The sequence below is a fragment of the Bombus vancouverensis genome, chromosome 1 (genome assembly GCF_051014615.1).
Source record: "Bombus vancouverensis nearcticus chromosome 1, iyBomVanc1_principal, whole genome shotgun sequence".
Taxonomy (NCBI): Eukaryota; Metazoa; Arthropoda; class Insecta; order Hymenoptera; family Apidae; genus Bombus; species Bombus vancouverensis.
The window spans coordinates 15,794,406-15,815,660 of NC_134911.1; the positions used below are offsets into that span (position 1 = coordinate 15,794,406).

General features: G+C 45.6%; 1 protein-coding gene across 2 annotated transcripts in view; it reads right to left on the reverse strand.

The window, feature by feature from the left end:
- Positions 1-18,404, reverse strand: part of mirr (iroquois-class homeodomain protein mirror) — a 35,274-nt gene extending 16,870 nt beyond the window's left edge. Inside the window, exons 1-2 of one of the 2 annotated variants that reach the window (XM_076621057.1) lie at positions 15,140-18,402; positions 5,427-5,501 (exon numbers count right to left, since the gene is read on the reverse strand). Coding sequence is in view for 1 of the 2 variants with exons in the window: in XM_033327582.2 (XP_033183473.1) it covers positions 15,140-15,178 (39 nt within the window). In the remaining variant the exon portion in view is untranslated. Of the gene's footprint in view, positions 1-5,426; positions 5,502-15,139 lie in introns of both variants that reach the window. The other variant, XM_033327582.2, reaches the window with a different exon arrangement.
- Positions 18,405-21,255: the final 2,851 nt, after the last annotated feature.

A 21,255-nucleotide genomic window follows, 5' to 3' on the forward strand; every position in this document is an offset into this window, starting at 1 on the left:
GTACTCGCGTGATATTGATTAATTACTTAAGTTAGGAAAAGATAAATTCTGTTGTTGTTATCGGTATCATTAGCGATAAGAAGCGTGTGCAGAAATTATACAAGAGATCCCTGATTGATTTTTTTGTAATCGTCGTTACAGATATTAAATTATGAAACGTGATCACTAGGCTGATGCAATAATTAGGACGACAGTGTACGAAATTCATTTGAGAGACGTATAAGAAAAAATTAACTTTTTCAGCGTTTTATCGATATATTGTGATATTCGACGAGAAATACGTATTTAGATAAAAAGACTTCTTAGCTTCGACTGAGATATGACGTATTATTATATTTACCAAACAACAGACGGCTACGTGATCGATCGTATACATGTCCAGCGCCCTGAACATTCGTCGGTACGTATCATAATCAAAACAGGAGATACATTCTTGACTAAAAATTGTTTGCATTGCCGCGTATCGGTTGCGAGCCACGCGTTAAAAGGGGGAAGGATAACTTGCGTATCTTCGCGAAAACAAGATGTTTCGCGTCTTTCGACAAAATCGTTCCGAAAACGCTGAGCTTAAACAACGACTCGTTACAACGCCACTGTTTGCTTGAAAATCCTCGACGACCGTCCTGCTCCTTTCTCTCGGTAAACAATCCAGAGTGGGAGAGTGCGTTTATGTTCCGTAGGTCACCCACTCTCCATGGATCCCTCTCTTTACCTTTTCTCGCGTTACACGCTAACTGCTCCTCTTTTTACCGCAATTTTTTATCGCGAGCTTAAAATTTACCTCCGTCTCTTGACCTACTCGCGGTCAGATTTACGCTCGACATTTGTCGTTTAAGCGACGGCGAACGACCGTGTACCAGGTGCTACGAACCGTCGTCCATTCGCGCCGCCATTAGCTGGTTACGAAATCGGGAAACTCGTAATCGTCGTGTTTTCACATTTGTAGACACTCGTTCGAAACTGCCATACGCGTCGAGACTTGCTCCTACGACCGTACGTACGCAACTGGGTACACATATGGGGAAGCATATTAACATAAAAAAAAGTTTGCTCAGGAGAGACTACCGGTATCACCGTCGAAGATTCGCTGACAACGTCAACGCCAGCATCACCGAGACTGGACGTTTTAATCGTTACTCGATCTCCAGCCGTGTTACACGTTCTCCGATTGCACGGATGCACGCGAAGTGGAGCAGGTCGCAAGCTTCCCATTTTGCTGCGCGCCAGAGCTCGTTAAGAACGAATTAATGGTGGTTGATCGCGGGAAAATTGATCGAACGGCGTTATGAAACCCGCCACGAGTTAACTGCGAACGATATCGTGTTCGGTTGCAAGTCCGGTTGGTTTAGCGTTTCTCGAAACGGACCGATGAATTCGTTGATACGCGAGTCCGTAGGTTAGATCGTTTGACCGGATAGAAAGACAGCCGATTCGTCGTGGAAACTATTACAAATTATTCCAACCGTTCGTCGAATTTTAGCAACTTCCGTAAGAACACGCGCATAATTTACTCGGCGTTATCTAAACACGCTAATAAACGATGTAACATTTCCATATTAATCGTGCGACTTTCTCTCAGAGCGAATTGTGTGTACGAAATATCCGAAACGTATCCGTTTAACCCGATATATCCGTGGCGCGCAGCCTCCAGGGAACCGAGGGACTTCCGTTAAACACACACCTGCCGACGCGATTGTTTCCGATTTACGAAACAATAAACGCCTCCGGTGGCACGTTCGACGCCGATAATCGGCGACAGGCAGAGCAACAACGGGAGAGCAGCTGCGCGAACGAACCACACCCAGAAAGAGAAAGAGAGAGAGAGAGAGTGAAAGAGAGAAACCACCACCCTAAAAGGACTTTTCCAGCAGCGCAGCGGCGTGAAAAGCCAGAGGAGCAACTGCTAAGTCTAAAGGTCTTGGACGCGCGCTCCCCCCTTTTCATCCTCGGGAAGGTAAACCGAAAATCAAGCCCGTACATAATACCAAGGCGTCCTCATTAATTCCATATCAAACAGCACGGCTAAATAGATTAGCGGGTTGAGTGGCTTTCGCGCGGCGGAGCCTAAACAAACCCCCTGCGTGTGGAACGTCCCTATTCGACCGCATCAATCCATCCATCCATCCATCCATCCATCCATCGCCTCGTTTCGATGGCTCCGTAACATATTGCCGAAAGGCAGGACCGCGCGTGCATTGTATTGGGACGAAAAACGTGACCCGCCGCGCATTATGGCACCGAGAGAGTGGCGTTAATGCGTGTCCCGGTTACGCCGTTCTGTCTGACGCTTCCAACTGCCTGCCAGTATAACACTGTGATGGTCAGGATCCACGCAGCCGTGGCTGGAAATCGCGTTTGACAGGAAGGACAAAAGTATCTCGATCGAACTCGATAAAACTCGATACGCGCGTTGGAATACCCGGTTCGCCAAATACACATCGTCCCTTCTCTCTTTTTGATCATGCCGCGTTTCGAGCTACGGTTTTGCTAATACGCGCACGCGCGAATTGTAAGCTACAGGGGCTTACACCGGTTGATATTTTAATCGCGGTCGCGATGATCGAGCGACGCTCTATTTCGCGATTTATTTGCCGGTATTTGTCAATCGTTTTTGCTACAGTACGAATCAATTTTTATGGAGTCTGGTAAGAATTGTGAAAAGAATTTTGGTCCGCTCATACGTATACATAATGGCGTAGGTTAAACCTTAACTTTCATGAAGCAGACTGTTCTATGCTTATTGTTGTAAAAGCGGCATCGTATCTTTCTGTGACAGAGAACGAAATCACGATCTAATCATAAAAGTTAAAGGGACATACTTTCAAAAATTTGAATACCTGACGAAATTCAAATTCCCTAAATCTTAGCATGCACCGCTATGTTTTTCATCCCGCTATAGGTATGCTTCTATGGACAAGATTCGGTACGCCTGTGTATCGGGTAAAAGACAGAAGGTCGCAGGAGCCGCAGGAAGAGTGCATCGGGGCGGCAGATATACTGCGAGGCGGCTGTTCTCACCGGGAATCGTAAGAATCCTGTGAGAGGTCCTCGAGAGAAAAGCAGAGGACGGGAAGAATGCGCTTCGGGGCTCGGGATCGGGCATGGGGTTAAACGACGAAGCGTGTTGGCGAGTGTCCGGAGCCACGGACCATAATTCAGTGCTACGGTCCGAGAGGAGAAGAAGAAGCGGCCGCCAGTTCCTGAGTTACTCCACGCGATCGCATCGAACGAGAGAAGTGAGAGCCCGTGTGCAGCACTCTCGCAACCGTGTACACAGAACCGGCAACTATATCACACCTTGGAGCTCGTAGTCGCCAGATTCGCCTGGCTCTCGCCGCCTTTAAAGTAGCGTTCAAGGTAGCCGTGTCGTGGCTATAGAGCTGGAGAGTTCGTCGAAGCTGGCTACCACGAAGAGCGACAATTATTCGCGCGCCGAGGGATCGATATATCGAGGCATTAGCCCGATAGGATGGCTCGTTTGTTCCACGACGATGCTAATTGCTAGTGCCACGATTTCTCTCCGGGGCGCACGCAGCTCTTGGCCAAAGGAAAACGGAAGCTGCGACCACTGTCACGTATGGCAAGGATGCATTACGATACGATTACTGCACGACTCCAGCTACAGGTTCTATCGTAGCTGAACGTGTTGAGAACATGTGGAAAAAGAATTTTAGTGTTCGGTAGCTTGATGGCGACTAACATTTCTAGGTGTCAGCGCTGTAAATGTCTCGAACAAGGCAATTGGTAGCGTTAATAGTTTAGATAGAGGTGGAATGCCTTAGTCGAGTTAAATCGTACGTAAGATTATCTACGAATTCCATAGAACGTCCTGTAGTAACGGAGCTTGTCCGATACCGTATATTTTCAATACTACGATAGTAGACTGTCAGATGATTATATTGAAGTAAAAAAGAGAGACAATTCTTCTAACGCGTCCTATGATACTGCAAAAGAATCGGGTTATTCTAACAAGTCCCCTGATACCAAAGCCACCAAGTATATATTTTCGGAAATTATCTGTATCGGCGTGAAATCACGCGAACGGGACGCAGAGGAACGGGAATGGTAAAAGAGGGGTTCGCGGAAGGCCCGAGATATCGGATGACACCTTGTGCGCGGCTTTGCAGAAAATTCTTCGCGATTCCGCTCATGGACAATGCCATTCTAAGCTCGGCATACCTGTGTCGGCGGGCCCCACGAAAAAGCGATATATCGTGCACGCGGGGCTGCGTAGACACTGCATGGATGCACTGGATGGATGATCGATGGACGTCCGATCTCGGCTATGGAAAAAACTGGAAGTCCTCGGGTGGAAACGGTCGTCGAGAGAATGCTTGGCTACGCGATCGAGAGAAGGGCCTAGCAAACCAGTACATACACTCTACTCGGCTCTCCTCCTTCCTCTTGCTCTCGCCCAGCTCGATCCGTGCACATGGCCACGGGAGATCAGCCCTCGGTATACACGCGTTTTATGACGCGATTTATATGCACAATGTAACAGTCGCGTCGACGTGGGAACACGTAACGTCGCGATCTCGTGTCGTTCCTTTCTTCTGCTCGCCCCGACAAGAACTGTCCCTTCTCTTGGTTCCGCGGCGAGGAAAGATCATCGGGGACCGGGTCCGAAGGAAAGACACGCGATCGCGATGGTAGATTGACCAATGGCTTTTTTTGGCGGTGCACGCGGCGTGCGGATCGTCTCGCACCGCGCCGTGGCGAGGAACAGCAGCGCGGACGTGGCGCGCTCCTTCGAATTTATTGCGTATCCATATTCAGCGGGCAGATGGTTCGCTTTAACACGTTCATCGTCGCCATTCGTTGTTTCCGTGGAACGAGTACAGAGTGGGGCGGAAGCGTGGAAAAAGGGAAAAAGCAGAGGAAGGGAAGATGCTTGGACGAACGTGTCTCTCCGATATAAGCACGTTTTATCGATCGTTCTTTGAAAAACGTAGCACGCGATGCCGAGCCGCATATAACCGCCTCGGCGACTAATCGCATAGCAGAAAAAATTCGAGACCGCTGCGTGTGTTTTAAGAAATCGCGAGCACGCTGGCTGAGCAATCCTATTCGCGTGGAAAAAGCTAAAGAGCGAGAATACGAGTAGAAAGCGCGCGTTAGAACGAAGAATCGGATAGCGAGGATGAGCACACGGTACATAGAGGACCGATGCGCAGGAGCTGGATTCAGCAACGAACTACGTCGTGTTTCCACGATTTATAGATCCGAAAAGAGAATCGGTTATCCTGTGGACACAGATGCGCCGCTGTTTGCACACGAAGCATTTGTCACGCGTGTCCTGGCGAGAGAAAAGGGACCGGTCGAGAGATGATGCCCTCTTTGCAACGAGGCCCAACCGAGTCAATATTGACTCCAGGCCAGATTGATGGACCTTCTTCGCGTGTGTGTTTAGGCCTCGCAGCACTTACTTATGTTCCCACCCTGTTCTCGTTAGTCCCTGTTTAGTTCGCCCCTTGCTGTTTCGTTCGATCGTTCCGGGAAACCTACGTAAGATGCAAGATAGTAATGTATAGTAGGTTAACGTTGTCATAATTTTGATAGTTATTCTCGATTGAATGAGGACATGTTTGGTTAAGATTCGATTGAAATATTTGAAGTACATATGGAGAGAATCGTTTGAAACAGACAGAAACCAAACTGATCAACTTTATAAAGACTAATTGTTTGGTTAAATACGTATCCTGGTACTAAAATTGATTGTGATCGCACGTCTAATAAATGCACTTCCTGTAGATTGTTCGTGGAATTCTGAAATTTCGATTGTACCAAACCGAGTGTAACTTTAGAGTTCATTAAGAAACGCTTCGTAGAAAGTGCGATTATTTTATCAATAATCCGATCGCGTTTCGTTCGAACCGATTTCTGAGAACATCGATCCGCGAATTTTATTTATCGGCGTGCGTTTCGTATTATTATCGAACAAAACTTCCGCTTTGCTCCCGCTTTGCAATGGGGGCAGAATGAAAACACTAACCATTCATAATCACACCGAATTCGTCGATCACACCTCATTGACCAAAACGTTTGCGAAACCTTCAAACGGGTAAACACGTAACGAACAGCGCTCACGTACTTTCTTAGAATTCGATCCGCCAATTTCACTAATGAACGATGAAAAACCAATATTCGTGACAAAAATTATTTCAAAATATCGAAACTCGAAATGAAACAAATAGTCAATACATAAAACACGAGCAATCGTAAAATCGAGACATAAACAGGACAAAAAGAGAGCCAAAGTTCTTTTCTGAAAGCTCGCAAAGAAAGAACTTTTGAAATTCTCAAAATCGAACGATACGACACGAAAACTTCTGTAACCTAAAAGATGTGCCGATCCGTAGTGAAAGACGAAATCCCTGGGGAATCCCAGGGAAATCGTGGCACATCGAAAAGACAGGAAACCTGGTCGGTTTTGGTTCCTAGGACCCCGAATGTAAACGAAATCTGATAAACCGTGAAATCGTTCGTTCTCACGGGGTTTCACTGTGGCCGCATGTGCTGCGCGGTATCCGGTTAAATTAATTCGCTGCTCGTTACTAATCGGTACGCTCCTTCACACTCGTGGCTCTCGTATATAAGACGGTTGACTGGAGGAACGTTATCAAAACGTAAGATCGAGGCAAGGGGTTGCGAACGAACGGAGAGACAATCATGGTTCCCGAGCACGGAAGAAGGTTAAAGGGCGACGAGAAAGATTTGCACGCGTTTCGACAAAAGCGAGCAGACGAGGAACGAGCGGTCTTTGGTTCTGGACTCTCCGCAGGATCGCCATCTGACACCTAAGTTTCGCCGTAATGCGATTAACAGCGTGAGTGGCGTTATCAAAAGAGAACTCGCAACGATACAATAGCGCATCCGGCGTCATTTGCTAACACTGTCAGCCGAACGATACCGGTATACATCCGTCTCTACGCATTGTCGCACGATACTTTCGTCCTCGTTGGCATGATCGTATTCTCCGTGCCGGTATACCTAGGCACCTCGATCTCTATTAAACATACACACACGTAGTCGAGCCAGGCTATTAAGCGATACCGAGGCTTATCGCTCGGAAAAAAGTTACTTTGTAATCTCAAAGCAACGTGTTAGATGTTGCGTTGCGAGAAACAAAACTCGAAACTCGAGCTCGAGACACTCTTCCTACGACTAGTCTGTGATCTGTTTTTCACGCCTCGCTTTCGATCCTGTCTCCTTCTCTAGCGAAGACCGAATCGAGTCTTGTCTCTGTGCAGAGTCAGAGTTATGTGGTATCAATAGGACGCCGACAGGTCGAGCCGCGGGTACCCAACCGCCAAACACTAGAGGACTACGACGACAACGAGTCTGTCTGTCTAACTCGCTAGCGGTCGAATATACGAGCGATCGATATAAATACCGCACCTAGCGAGACTCCCTCTACGTCTAAGGCAGGGACTACTGGACATAGCTGGAAACCCCAGGCAGGCGAACAAGTGGTGGCAAAAGGAACACGAGGACCCCAGATTCGTTTCGCTTACAAGCTCAATAAGAAGTCGCGCCCCATACGAGTGTTCATCCAAGCTACTCGAACGTTACAGCTTGGATGAACACTCGTATGGAGCGCAACTTCGTACTGAGCTTGTAAGCGAAACGAATCTGGGGTCCTCGTGTGTTCCTTTGCCACCACTTGTTCTCGCCTCCCTCGGGTTTCGAGCTATGTCCGGTAGTCCCTGCCTTAGACGTAGAGGGAGTCTCGCGGTATTTATATCGATCGCTCGTATATTCGACCGCTAGCGAGTTATACAGACAGACTCGTTGTCGTCGTAGCCCTCTAGTGTTGGCGGTTGGTAAACGCGGCTCGACCTGTCGGCGTCCTATTGATATCGATCCGCCACAGTTATCTAAATGTATACCTCGATAAGGAAATTTTTTTTTTATTTGCTTGTATAGTGTAGGTTTACCCTATGAAAGGTGTGGATTTTTTATCTTCGAGATATAGTTACACGTTTATTAATAATACTAGTTACGATTTCTTAATACATTGTTAGATATTCTTTGTTTGTGTATAAGTTCCTTCAACGATGACGAAGAACCAATGACATTAGGTAGAGCACATATTATAACAATCTCTTTGACTTCACTTTACTTCTGAAGACAATTTTGCGTTTTTTAAGAAAAAAATGGGAGCACTATTCCAAAGGAGGTACACAGTCTGCACCTAAACGTCTCTAACAACATCAATTACCAGGAAATCTACTCTGTTCTCGAGAGCGAGTTTCGCGTACTTCGACTAACAACCACGTGGCTATTCCACCATACAAGTTACTAGCTGGCAAGGGAAAAAATTCGTCCCAACACGAATTGGAACTGACTGCAATGTTCGCGGACTGCTAAGGGTTAAACGATCTCGGAATACAGAGAGACAGACGGGGAAACCGCTGAAACAGGAAAGTCACGGGACACCGAATTCGTAATGGTTCGTTTACAAGCAGCCCCGCGGAATTTATTGCACTGCACGCGATACACACACACACACATACGCAGAGATCGGTGGTCGCGAACCAATGATTTATACCGTGAGAAAGATTAGGCATTCGCGGCTGAACCCTTCTTTCGCGCGGGTACCACTACCGTTACACGCGCGTGGAAAACGTGTGCTCACGTCTCTGCTTGGATAAAATAGCAACGACTCCTGTAACGACAATTTCAATAAATTATCCAGCTGCCGCGCGCGCGAACGATCAGAGATCTGCGGCGCGTCTCGCCTTCCCTCGAACGTTTCCAACACCGATTACACACCGATCTTTCTACCTCAGAACTTAGCGTTCTCTCTCTTTGGCTTCCGTAGAATCTGCATCGACGTCTCCCATCCCCGAGCAACGAGAAATCCATGGAACGACGTTTCTCTCAGTAAAAACTGATCGAACATTTGCGTCCTCACGGAAGGAGGATCCCATTGTTCGATGGACGTTCTTAGACCGGGAAGATTCTGTCGGTGGATTTTCATCGGTAACAGGGTTACTCTGGTAAGGATGTTTCATTATAGGTAGGTTTCTGCGGTTCATTCGACCGAATTATTTTACAGTAACGTCGATGCAGTGATAGGGTTTTTTGTTTTCAAGAGATAAAGTTAGGATGAAGAGAAGTACGAGAGGCTTCGATATTGATGAACTCACACATAGTTGGGGAAGGGATTGGTGTTTTCGTATCCGGGAATCATTAAGTTGTCAAGACTCTATCCTTCATGGGCGAAGTTTGTAAGTGGGGCTAGTCTTCACGACGGGGAGAGGAGTTTTTCGAGATTAAATGGAGAGACACACAGTTAGAAATATATAATCTCTCTGTTTCGTTCGTAAGATTTCCACTGAACGCTTTCTTTGTACGACAAATGGTACGTCTAGTTTTCCTCGAATCCTTCAATCACTATAGAAAAAAGAAATATGTACAAATATCGCTATATTTAATATATGCTTTTTTATGCGATACAACTTATTCCAGCTAAAACGAGATAAAGTGTATGAGTAACGTTAACCTCGTATGCATTACTCGAATAATAACGGTGCATGTTTGATCCGCGAAGGTTTGATTCTCGACTCTTTATCTGCCGATTCTACGTAGCAGTATCGACAGCAGCGGAATCGAAGCGGAAGAAAGAGGCTAGCAGATTTCATAAGACTAATCGCGAACGATAAAGCCTGGCTGATTTATCGGCGACGACAATTGGACCGCTATGTCGAAATGTAACCGGAGCGCCGGAAGTCTCAGGCGCATGGTGACCGTCAACCAGCAACAATGTTCCTGTCACAACGCCGCGCGCACGGCTCCTTGCACGCGTTCAACACACGCAGCTCTATATACGCGATTGTATGCGTGTAACTGCAACGGGCACCGTGCATTTATTCCAAAGGAGATCAGTGTAGGGGTGTGACAGGGGGCTGTTAGTTGGAAAGACGGTCGCGAAACTCGGGCTGAATGAATTCGAAGTAAGAAAGAATGATTAAGAAAAAAGATAGAAGAGGAAGAAAAAAGAGAATTTAAAGGCGAAGAAAATAAAAGACGGTGGCTAAAAAGAGAACTAAATAAAAAAAAGGTGAGAAAGAGGAAAGTTGGTGGCAAGATAGTGGGCAAGGGAGAAAAAAGAAGGGAAGAAAGCAAAAGAAAAACGGGTGCAAAACGCGTGAGAGCGTGTGCTCGAATGAATGAATAGAAGAATCCGTGGAAAGGAGAGAAAAAGGAGGGCAGAAGTGGGTGGGAGAGAGAAAGGGGTAACAACGATCGGAAGGAACAAGAGACAGGACTTGAAAGAAAGGAAAGGAGAGGAGAGAGAGAGAAGAACCAGCATGCGAGAGTGAATGAATGCAATGAGGCAACAGCGAAGCACCAAGAGACGGAGAAAAGAAGTGAAAGAGCAAGGAAGAGAGGAAGAAGGAGAGCGCGAACGTGCAAGAGAGTGAGGGCGGAGGATCTGAGTCAGCTCGATTGGATCGAGTAGCGTCGAGTCAGCGAGCGAAACAGCGCTAACTGCCGGGCGCAAACTACTACCGGAGATCGTATCTATATAGCAACGTATCGTGCTGCGGCACATCTCGCTGCCAACTTGCAATAATATGGCCATTCATAATTTTTACGCGACCAGCGTCATTCAGGAATTCTAGTCGCGACCACTTCGTGATCGTCGTCCATCGTCATACGCTCTGCCCGTGTGGAACCGCATTCCGGTAGAGGCTGGAAACGCGGCCGAATTTTCTTCCCTCGCCACTCGCCACCACCCCGCGCTTCGATATCACGCGGATTACGCAGGCCTCGCAATTCCGCGAATTCCACGGCAACTCGATTTATAATTCGAGTCGTGGAGAAGGGCGGTCACGAGAAGCGGCCACGAAGGTAATTTCGTGGCGAGCTTGCGCTAATAATCGCGCTCAACGCTTTTTGTAGCTTCGTCTACAAACGTGGACTATTACTGCTATCACGAATGCCGAAGACATTGTATGTGTGTTACAAAGATACGAAAAGCATATGGAATTTTAGAAGGACGGATACTGATAAGAACAGATAGAGGCTTGCCAAAAAAAGAATGTACACGCCGCGAAGCTATATTTACGTAAATCCTGGACATATGTTCGGCTTGATATGTAAAAACCAAATGGAAAGTATGAAGGTAAACGTGTATAGGATGATTTATACTTACATATGGAATGTTATGTGTTAATGATTAGTATTAAGGTAATATTTACACGTTAGTGTACATAGAAATGTTGCCTTCGGATTATCTTATTTAAGAAAGTCTATAGTACCTTTTCTGCTGATTTTTATTTTCAACGCCCATAGGCAAACAAGATAACCTTCGATCAAAAGCTGTTCACACTAAAAGTTATTTCAACTTTGTATCATACTTGCAATCTTTGCTTATCACAAAATCGAAATCGTCCGCGATACATACATGGAGAAATACAAAAATACACTCGTTCGGTCTTGATCTTGTCTGGAGTCACTTCGCTTTCGATATGTTCAGAGACAAAAATACACGACGGATTTAAGAAAGAGTGATACGACGGAAAGGATGGAAGTATCGTTACTTCAATTAGATTTAATGACACAGATTAGCGATATGAATTCATCACGTTCTAAATTTAATGCACGGTCGTCGTTGCTGCGAGACGAGATCTTCATTCTTCGAGGGTGAACCGCTCAGTGTTTTTCAGGCCAAAATTAAAGCCCGTTGCCATACCGAGGACATTCCTTTTTCTCGCCGTAAACACTAAACACGTTGCACTCATACGAGAACGAACGTGAAACATGTTCGTTGTCGTGAATGCTTCTTAACAAGTATTCCACCAGAGGTTTCAATCGAAGAGATCTAATCGAAACGATGGTGTAAGGTTAAGTAAGAATACGGAGTGATTTCTATCGTGATGAAGAAATTAAAATTGAACGGTTCAGTGTGATTTCGTCGAGACGAGTATCATCGGTTGAATATTAAGAAAGTACTCAACGATAGCCGATGTTGAACACGCCTGAATGTAGTTTGCAGTTATTAACGATCAGTTTACACGCTTCGCGTGTTGTACGTACTTACGGCTTGCAATTCCTTCGACGGGCGCAACGACTCGTTACGTCATCGACGTAGCGCAAATGTCAACCGATACGAAGCAGATATATCCACAATAAGAGAGCTAACTACAATTAACATCTTATTGTTTATTAGACGAACAGACCACGAAAAAAGGAAGAATATAGGAGATAAAAGGACAAAACTTGGCTTCACGAACGACGGAATATAAATGCAGCTTATCATTGATTTTTAGCTAGGCTGTGACATAATTATGATAAAATGTCGCACACGCTCTTCGAGAAAGTGGCGTTCGATGATTCAACGGCTCTCTCTCTCTCTCTAATTATTATGGTATAACAAATGATGTGCGCTAAGCGACGCTATGATTAACTTGTAAAGATGACGGGCAACGGGAATCGGAAAGAAAAGTATGTCAACGATAAAACAACAACCGTGACTAAAGTGCTTGCTTGTTTATTTAACTGTGTTATAAGTGGAGTAATACTCATAGATAATAAACCATTAATTTTTATCGGCACTTAAACAATGTGATACGCAAACGATTCCACTATATGCTTCGTGCCTTGTTTACAGAAGGCATTATCGATTGCTATTTTGAATTGTTGGTCACGTGAAAAATTGCCACCTTTCAAACACGTTATTTTAGTCTACTAGACAAAGCGTGTCCGGTAGAAACACGGTTAACCACTTTCGTCTACAAAGTAGTAGTATAACAATTTTGTACAAACTCGCGAAGATGATTAAGCTTTTTAAACGTTACGTAATAAACTAATTTATGCAGAAAATAAAAATGTACAGAAAAAGTATATTTTAAGCATGTAGACAAAATTTCCAACTTAATTTTTAAACTTAAACACGATTTCCAGTACACAAATGTAAGACTATAAGAACATTTCTTATATTCTATAAATTATGTAGAAGTAATAACATACTTTAAGGAACGTTAATGATGGAAAAAGGGGCGTTCGAATCGTCATTTCAAAGACGCGTTGCAGCCATACCAACAGCGTAGATATCGCGGCAAAAAGGTCGTTCATGGTAAAAAGCTCGTTCATGGTAAGACGAGATAATTATTCTAGCCGGGCGCAAGCTCTTCGATCATTTCGGAACGTTGCTTTAGGCGTGGCAACACATGTTCTCAGCTCGGCGCTATGCACAGTGCATAGGTATGCAACGTACACCTATATGCAACATGTCAGGACACGTGGTACCGAATCTCTCAGGCTTGCCAACGGCTATCCATTTTCGCAACGAACAAGATCCCACGCTACAAATTATCCGTTGCGGTCATGCAACCGAAATGAATCGGTGCGGCGACTAATTGTTAGGCTTTCGACTTGAAATTTTTATGGATAACTCATTACTGATGATATAATTGGACGACATAAACAAGTTGGAAAATTGTAAACGCGTGATATATCATACATGCCACGTATGAAGTTTGTATGTTTCGCAGGGTGTGATTTTATGACAGCGCCATCTCTAAATCTCATGTTTTATCCATAATGCCTATATGTATATAGACTTTGTAATTTCAAAGTTAATAAGATATAACGATTAATCTAAATGGTAATTTTTGAAAGCTTATAACGTCTTTAATCTATGTAATCAATTCAGGTGGACAAGATTAAACTCAACTGAATATATTAAGAAATTGCTCTCGTGGCACACAAAATTCGAGCGCCATATTACACTTAAAATTTCAGCAGCGCCACCACTAAATTATGTTCTCTATGATATTCAATTCGTTTGTTAATTCTTCCTATTTTATATCTTCAAAACTCCTATAACGTAACGTTATTGTAATATTATTACTTTAATATTAGTTCTAAAAGTATTTCATACACTAATGGCTACAGAAATCATAACAAGCCATTTTTAGTATACGACAAACACATTAAATACATCGGGGAAATCCCAAAGATTAAAGAAGTTGAAAATGTATCACGTGCAATTTCGTTAATAGCCTCTTCCAACGAAATCAAGCAACAGTCGTAACTCGGGGGAACGAAGAAAGCAGCTTCCTCGACAGCTCGTAAAAGCGCGTCCGCAACGGCAGGGACGATATCCGCTTTCGCGGTGAATAGTCAACAGCATAAACGATTCATTCGCTGGTTAGCTTGGCATATGCGAAGTCACACACGAGAAGGAACAGATAGTCACAAATAGGTGAGGCTTTTGACCGTTGAATACATTTGACTTTCAAACGGTTGAAATTATATCCGGATTCGTACATCTACCGACCGAACGACAACTACATATCATGATGGTTCTAGAATTGTGTACTTTGCGTTTCTTCCGATATCGAACGTTTAACGTTGAAATATGCGCGCACTTGTCACGGATATTTCAATACCGAGTTTTGTTTCCCCAGTTATCGTAGTCACATGTAGATACAGCTAATGTTTCCTTTATTCTGCTCTTGTATAAGACCATTTTTTCCAAGACCAAGGAAATTGATTTCTAAGTGCTTCATTGCTCAGAACTTTATGAACAAAAAGGTACTTGAGGTAAATTATGCTGAATTTAAACATATACATAACATAACGACTGGATATAATGAGCTTCCTTTTTTTGTTGTAAGAGAACCTTCAAACATGATAGAAGCAAAAAGATTCTTTTAATAGTTTCGTGATAAAACGATTAGATGTGAATGACGTCACAGATAACGAAAGAAATCTATGTTGTTCCCTGTTTTTTAACATAATGCGCATGAATAAAGGGATAGATAAACATGTTTTGATCAGTTTGTCTAGCATCTATCTTTCCTATTATAACGCCACAACGTATAAATATGCAAATTCCTGTGTGTACACTTTGTATTCCTACTTTTATAAGACTCGTTTGCTCGATTAAATCAAAACTTGATACAGTTTCCTTGAATGATATCGACAATGAGGCAACGAAGTTCACAAATCAGACGATTGAGTTCAGTTAGAACGCGCTGATTAATGTCATCGAAAGACATCGATTCGAAAGTACATCCATCACTATCGTAATCGTGTCACTCGACGCAATCGCAAAACTATCCTGGTAAACGATAGATTTCGAATGAAAAAAGCGAATAAGCACGAAAAGTGGAGGACTCACCTGTAGATTTGGTGATCCTCGAAAAGAGAACTGTGACATGATGTGTCGGCCACTCAGGGCCGTGATGGTCGGGCGCCGCTACGCGATCATCCTTTCAGACTGTGGCATCTGTTGCAGTCTCACCAAGTCACTCGAAACAACTATCACTTTTGCTTTTTTCTTTTCTCCGTGTATCCCTTCTTAACTTCTTTCTTTTCACCACGTGGCACGCGACGAGAAAGAAATAGAGTTGTACAGATATAGTCACAAATGACAAAACAGCGTAAAAAGCGGAGAGAAATTTTTCACTATAGATACGTAACTCACGTGTGTTTTATTGCACTGTCTAGTACCAAACTGTACTCAACCCTGAAAGCGGTCTTCAGTCGTATACACTCGCACTGTCACAGACGCAGGCACCAGAGAGGCAGGGACCAGTTTTCCGAGCTTCGACCGCAACGCAGTCGTGTAGATGACACTGTTGGTTTCGGGACTCGTTCACGACTAGCACAGACCGATGACAACCGTAAGTCAACGAGAACAGTTCACACTAGCCACCGTGTACGATCGAGATCGAAAAATAAGGATCGTTTTGTCCAGGTAATAGAAACGATGTTTCACGAGCAGAAAACGGTAAACCATAAACTAATTACAACAGTATTAACACGGTACTTGAATGCGGGTATTATACGCGCCGGTGGATGATTCGCTCGTGTAGCTAACTCACGTCGTTGATCCGATCGACGCGCCAGCTATGATCGGTCGCGACTATCCTCCGAATCGTCGTTTCTTTTCGACGGAATCCAGTCCTCCGCTCAGCGGTTAGGAAGGCGGAGGTACATAAGTGTGAGTGCGAAGAAGAAAACGTGATATAGAAAGAGAGGAAATGAGAAAGCGAGACGGAATAGAGGGAGGAGCGAGCGAGAGGAAGCGCTAGAGGGACGGACAAGAGGCGAAACGAGAGATAGAGAGGGAGAGAGTGGTAGGTCGAGAACTCGAGCGATGGTGACGGAGAGACGTTCGTGAAAAAGGAAAGGTGAGGTTCGACTTGTTCGCGCACACCGCTCTCCTTTTTTTCTTCTCTTGCTCGTAGAATACGTCCACACGGCGGATTGTTTCGCACCCCGTGTAGTGATGTCACGGAACAGCTTGTATTTTCTTTTTTTTTTTTTTTTGTTAATCGAAAATTCGTCGATACGAATTTTCTTAATTCACAGATTGTACAGTACCACGAAATCCATGCGCGCACTCTAAACAAGTAACTACAAACTGGCGCGGCTCACACGTGTATAATGCCCCGGCACTTCTGTCTTCTCCTCTGCGTGATCCGCGTGCGTGTGCGTCTACACGCGTGTGTATGTATATGTTTTCACTGTTTAGAGGGGGTACAAGGAGGGCGCGTGTCCATGCGACGACTCTTCCCTCTCTCCTTTCGAACTTGGCGGAAACTTCTTTTGCGCGCGCTACAAAGGATAATGATTCGATCAACGATAAGTATCTCGATTATCCGTTGAGTTCAATCCACACGCGCACTTCTTTTAAATCGGCACTGACATCTGATTTTGATCGGTAATCACCGAAAACGTAAATAGGTGATGGTAAATCCAGCGGTGGTTTATAAGTAGTGCGTTCGTCGAAGGAGCGAACAACGCAATCGAAATCCGTAAGTTCTGGTATCCTCGTTCCCCGAGATGACGGTTGATCGCGGTGTAGGAGGAGGCGGCGGTACAGTGACGGTGGCGCTGGCGATAACGATGGTAGTGTGCCGATGGTGGTGGTGGTAGTGACGAGAAACGGTCGGCTCGACAGTGGTGGTGGCAGAGTCGTCGCCGTAGTTCTTTTCCTTCCATGGAAAGGGGGACGATTTTTGCGAGATGGTTTGCCCTCGGTGAGACGGGTGGGAGGGTCCAGGCCGGCACGCCGCGCGGTGTAGTGGGGGAGCTGGTGCCACCTCTGCTGGTGGCTGATGATGCCACTACCGGCACCTCGAACCCACGCGAATTCGTACTGCACTCTACTAGTAGGCCGAGTGTTCTGTGTACTTCTCTTCTCTCCGAGTCAGGTCGGCATCTTCGTAGATCGGGCACGGAGCCGTACACCAGCGGTTAGCGTCGGCAAACGCGACAATAAAATATGGTGAGTCGCCCGTGGGGCCAGCTAACGCGCTCCCTGCCTACCCCCTCTCACTTCGTTACCCGTTCTTCCCTCTCTTTCTCTCCTTTTCCTCTTTCTGTTTCTCGGTCTCTCTCTTTCTCAACACGTTCCGATCTCTTCTTCTCCCTCGATCGCACGCTCCTCGTCCCTCGTGACGCCCCACCGTCGCCGCTTTCTTCCCTCTTCGTTCGGCTTTCGTTTTGTGGAGGGGATGGGTGCTCGAGTCAGAGGGGGCGCAACCGGCCGAGATGCTGCCGTTGCCACCGTGTTGGGCTCTGGTGGGGTCAAGGGAGAGGTAGGTTGCGCTAGGAGGGGCGAGAAGAGGAGGCAGAAACTACACGACAATTTTAGTTCGATAGATCCTGAAGTTTAGCCTCGGCGGCGCTGCTTTACTTGCCGCTGACTTCTTCCCGGTAGTTTGTTCGCTGCCCTCTCTCCCGTTGCTGTTCGCTTCTCCACCTCTTTCTTGGACACGACCGCACACTCTGACGTTTCCCCACCACCACCACTACCACTACGATATTCCCACTCTATTTCTTTCTCTTTCTATCTCTTCTCCTTCACCGCGGCGATCGTCAACTACTTGGTGTCCCCTCGCTACACCACTGGCCCCCACCTCCTGAGATCCTTCCTCTTGCTCCACACACAACGCGACACTTGACTACACAACTTTTCTCTCTTTCTGTCCAACTTTGACTTCGCGTTTGCTTTTCACTTCGATCCAACACCGTCGCGACGTCTCTCTCGCTCGACACTTATACAGTGAAAGGCACGATCACCAGCTGACGAACGTATTACACGAGCACGTTTACGCGGCATAAACGCGTACCGGCAGTTTAATGCGCCGATGATGCGTGGATGTCCCATCGCGCGTTTCACCACCAATTCTCATCGGTTTTAGAAAGTCCTGCGATGACAAACGACGCGCTCGCTATTGATCCTCGAGATTTCAAATTCTTTTCACGTAGCCACGGTTGAATTTAAAAACTGATTCACGTCGAACGACAAGTTCGGTCGACTATCGCCATCCGAATCGGGCGATTGGTCCGTGGCCGTTGTACGCGAGTGCGGCAACGTGCCGATGATCACTAACAATATACAAGTTGACAACGGCGAGCGACGGATACGATGACGACAACGACGACTTCGGCCGTGGCATCGCGAAAGTGTGTTTTGCGCAGTTCTTTCAAGGGAACTCGCCTCCTCGCGCTTACTTGTCGCCCTCCTGGCGCGACCGCCGATCAAAGGGGCGGGTAGGGGCGGCTGTAGGTGGTGGATCGCGAGCATAGAGGTTGCGGGGGAGGACATTCGCTAGAACGGGTGGGGACAGTCGAAGGGGCCGATGTGGTTCGCGGGGTGGGTAAAAAGGTGCACTGACATTTTTCGCCGGCCGGCAGATTGCCGATATACACACCTACCTACGAGAGTACCTGCCAGCGAAGATATTTTTGTCGTTTCGTGGTGAAACTCACACGCTCGCGCTTACCCCTCTCGCTTAAACGAATCTCTGTAGTGGTGTTCGACGGTGTATAGGAGAAAGAGAGAGAGAGGAAACTGGATAAATCGTCCCCTTCCACACTTCTTTCGTCTCCCCTCTAATACACCGCGGTGGGTGCGGAGCTCGGCTTTTTTCCCCTCCGTGGGCGCGGACTAACCTTGCCCCGCCTTTATCACCTTTCCCTACCCCCTCTATATTCGAAGCTACTCGTACTACCACCAAATCGTGCCACTGCCTTTCTCATCACCCCGCAGTGTGCGCAGCACGTTGAGCTACTACTTCGCGCTCTTGCTCGCCACGGCGACGTCGACGGAGGAACACATTGCGGAACAGAGAGATTCCGCAAGCTGGAGCGAGATAGAAGCATACGGTGAGGCACACCGAGACGTGAAACATTAGTGTACCGTTTGTTAACACCGCGGTCTACACATAGCCGCGCGCAACTCTCACTCCTCTCCTCATGGTTCCTCCGTACCCTTCTACCGGTGACTTCAAGAGGCCGCTACTATGCGTATACGCTTTGTAAGCTCGTGTGCAAGTGTATGAGCCAATATACGCGAGTGTCATTCCAGTGTGTGTCGTAGAAGGTATGCTCCTGCTCAAGGGATTTTCTCTCTTTGTTTTACTCGCAAGTCTTCCACTCCCGTCTCTCTCTCCCGCTCTTTGACTCCACCTTAAACTCCCCTTGCCTGATCAGTTTCTATCCCTACAACGGTGACTTTCCGAGAATGCGACACCGAATTTGTCGACGGCACAGAACGTCGACGTTCCGCTACGACTACGCCCAAGCTAAGCCGCTGACCGATGTCGTCGCACATCGATTTTGGATTTCCCGTCTCTGTGCGTGTGTTACGAGGATCAACCGTGCGTCTTCGGAATCGGGAATTAAGGAGCCAACAGGGAGTAATAGTGGCTTTGTATCGTGTTCCTCTCGCCATACTCTATACAAGTTACCGATAAATCGAATTACCGATGTAGCCGCCAGTGTCACGAAATTCTCGGCAAAGGACCGTTTTTAAATCGTGTGTTATCACTGCATCACCATTGACTAATAAACCTTGAATTATTTATCGCGCGACCCTCGTAAATCATATCTTTTGAAAAATTCTGTCGCATCTCACTGTTTATGCAACGTTTTCCTTTTCTTTTCGCGTGTGTTAATTCGTAAGAGGAATATCGATTACAAAATGGAATTAATCGTAATGGAGCAATTTGTAGCGAGTCAATCTACAAACGGTGGTATACCGTTGGGGGTGTTTTATTATGACTGTGCGCACTATAGGTGTCTCCGCGCTTTGAATTACTAATGCCGTGGATCAACCAACACGTTTAGCTGTAGTGAGATGAGACAGTTAACTGTAGCGCGAGACAAGGCATTAACATGTTAATGCGTCCTACTCTATAGTCTATAGTCTAGCACAGTACGTACATGCAATTCATGTTAAATGCATTGGCCCTACGCATTGTTACGCTTCAACTAATGATTCGCATTTTGCCGTGAATTTGAATGTAAATGAAAGGAAAGATGATACGGTTTAACGTTACATATACACATGCCACCTTATGCAGAATGGACTCGTGGCGTTTTGAAGAGTTGTGTGTTTGCAATTCTAAGCTTGTATAAGTGTTAATAAATTATGGAAGAAATAATTAAAGTAATGTATAAAAATCCTATTCTCTGATGCGACGCACGCTAACATCCCGTATTTACATAAGTCATTCATATTTATTATATGTAATATACATTTTCTTATCGTAATTAAATTCTTCCAAGATATTATTAAATAATTTATGCAGAGCTAAAAATAAAAATACGAACTGTTAATCAGATTGTGTAATAAAAGCACATTATACGACTGTAACAATACATTTAAACATAGTTATCATGTTCTTTATCACGGGATTTCCCTAGAATACGAGAACATAGGTTAAGATAACGTACGGTAAGCGATACACGCTGTAATAAAGATTCTTAAGTGAAGTCCGTAAGTTCAGGCATACAATAACTATTATATGCAAGCGTACGTCTTCTTTATCTGTTACTTTGAAAATGCATAAAAACTGTCACGACCAGGGTCTATAATTATAGATCATGCATGATACGAGGAGCACACGTAATGCCTAGTGAAAGTTCATCCGATGTATAGATTCAACCGTTCGTTGAATCCACAATTATTCGCACGATACATGTTGCAACCACGTTTGAAACGTTTATCTAATATATCCAAACGTTGCAATTCCTCTAAATTACCCTCAAAGCTTATCTGATTCGACAACGCGCGCGTGCCACACGTAATTCGATTTGCTCGTGTTCTATACGATTCCTTCGATAACACCGTGTATGGCAATATCCTCATGCATTTGCGTTGCTTCAAACGTCAAAGCCAGTGGCTAGAATCTAGATTCAACACGAGTTTCGAATCGACACCTGGACGTTTCGTTTGTCGTCGCCGTCGATGTTGAATTTCCAGTAACTCACCAACGT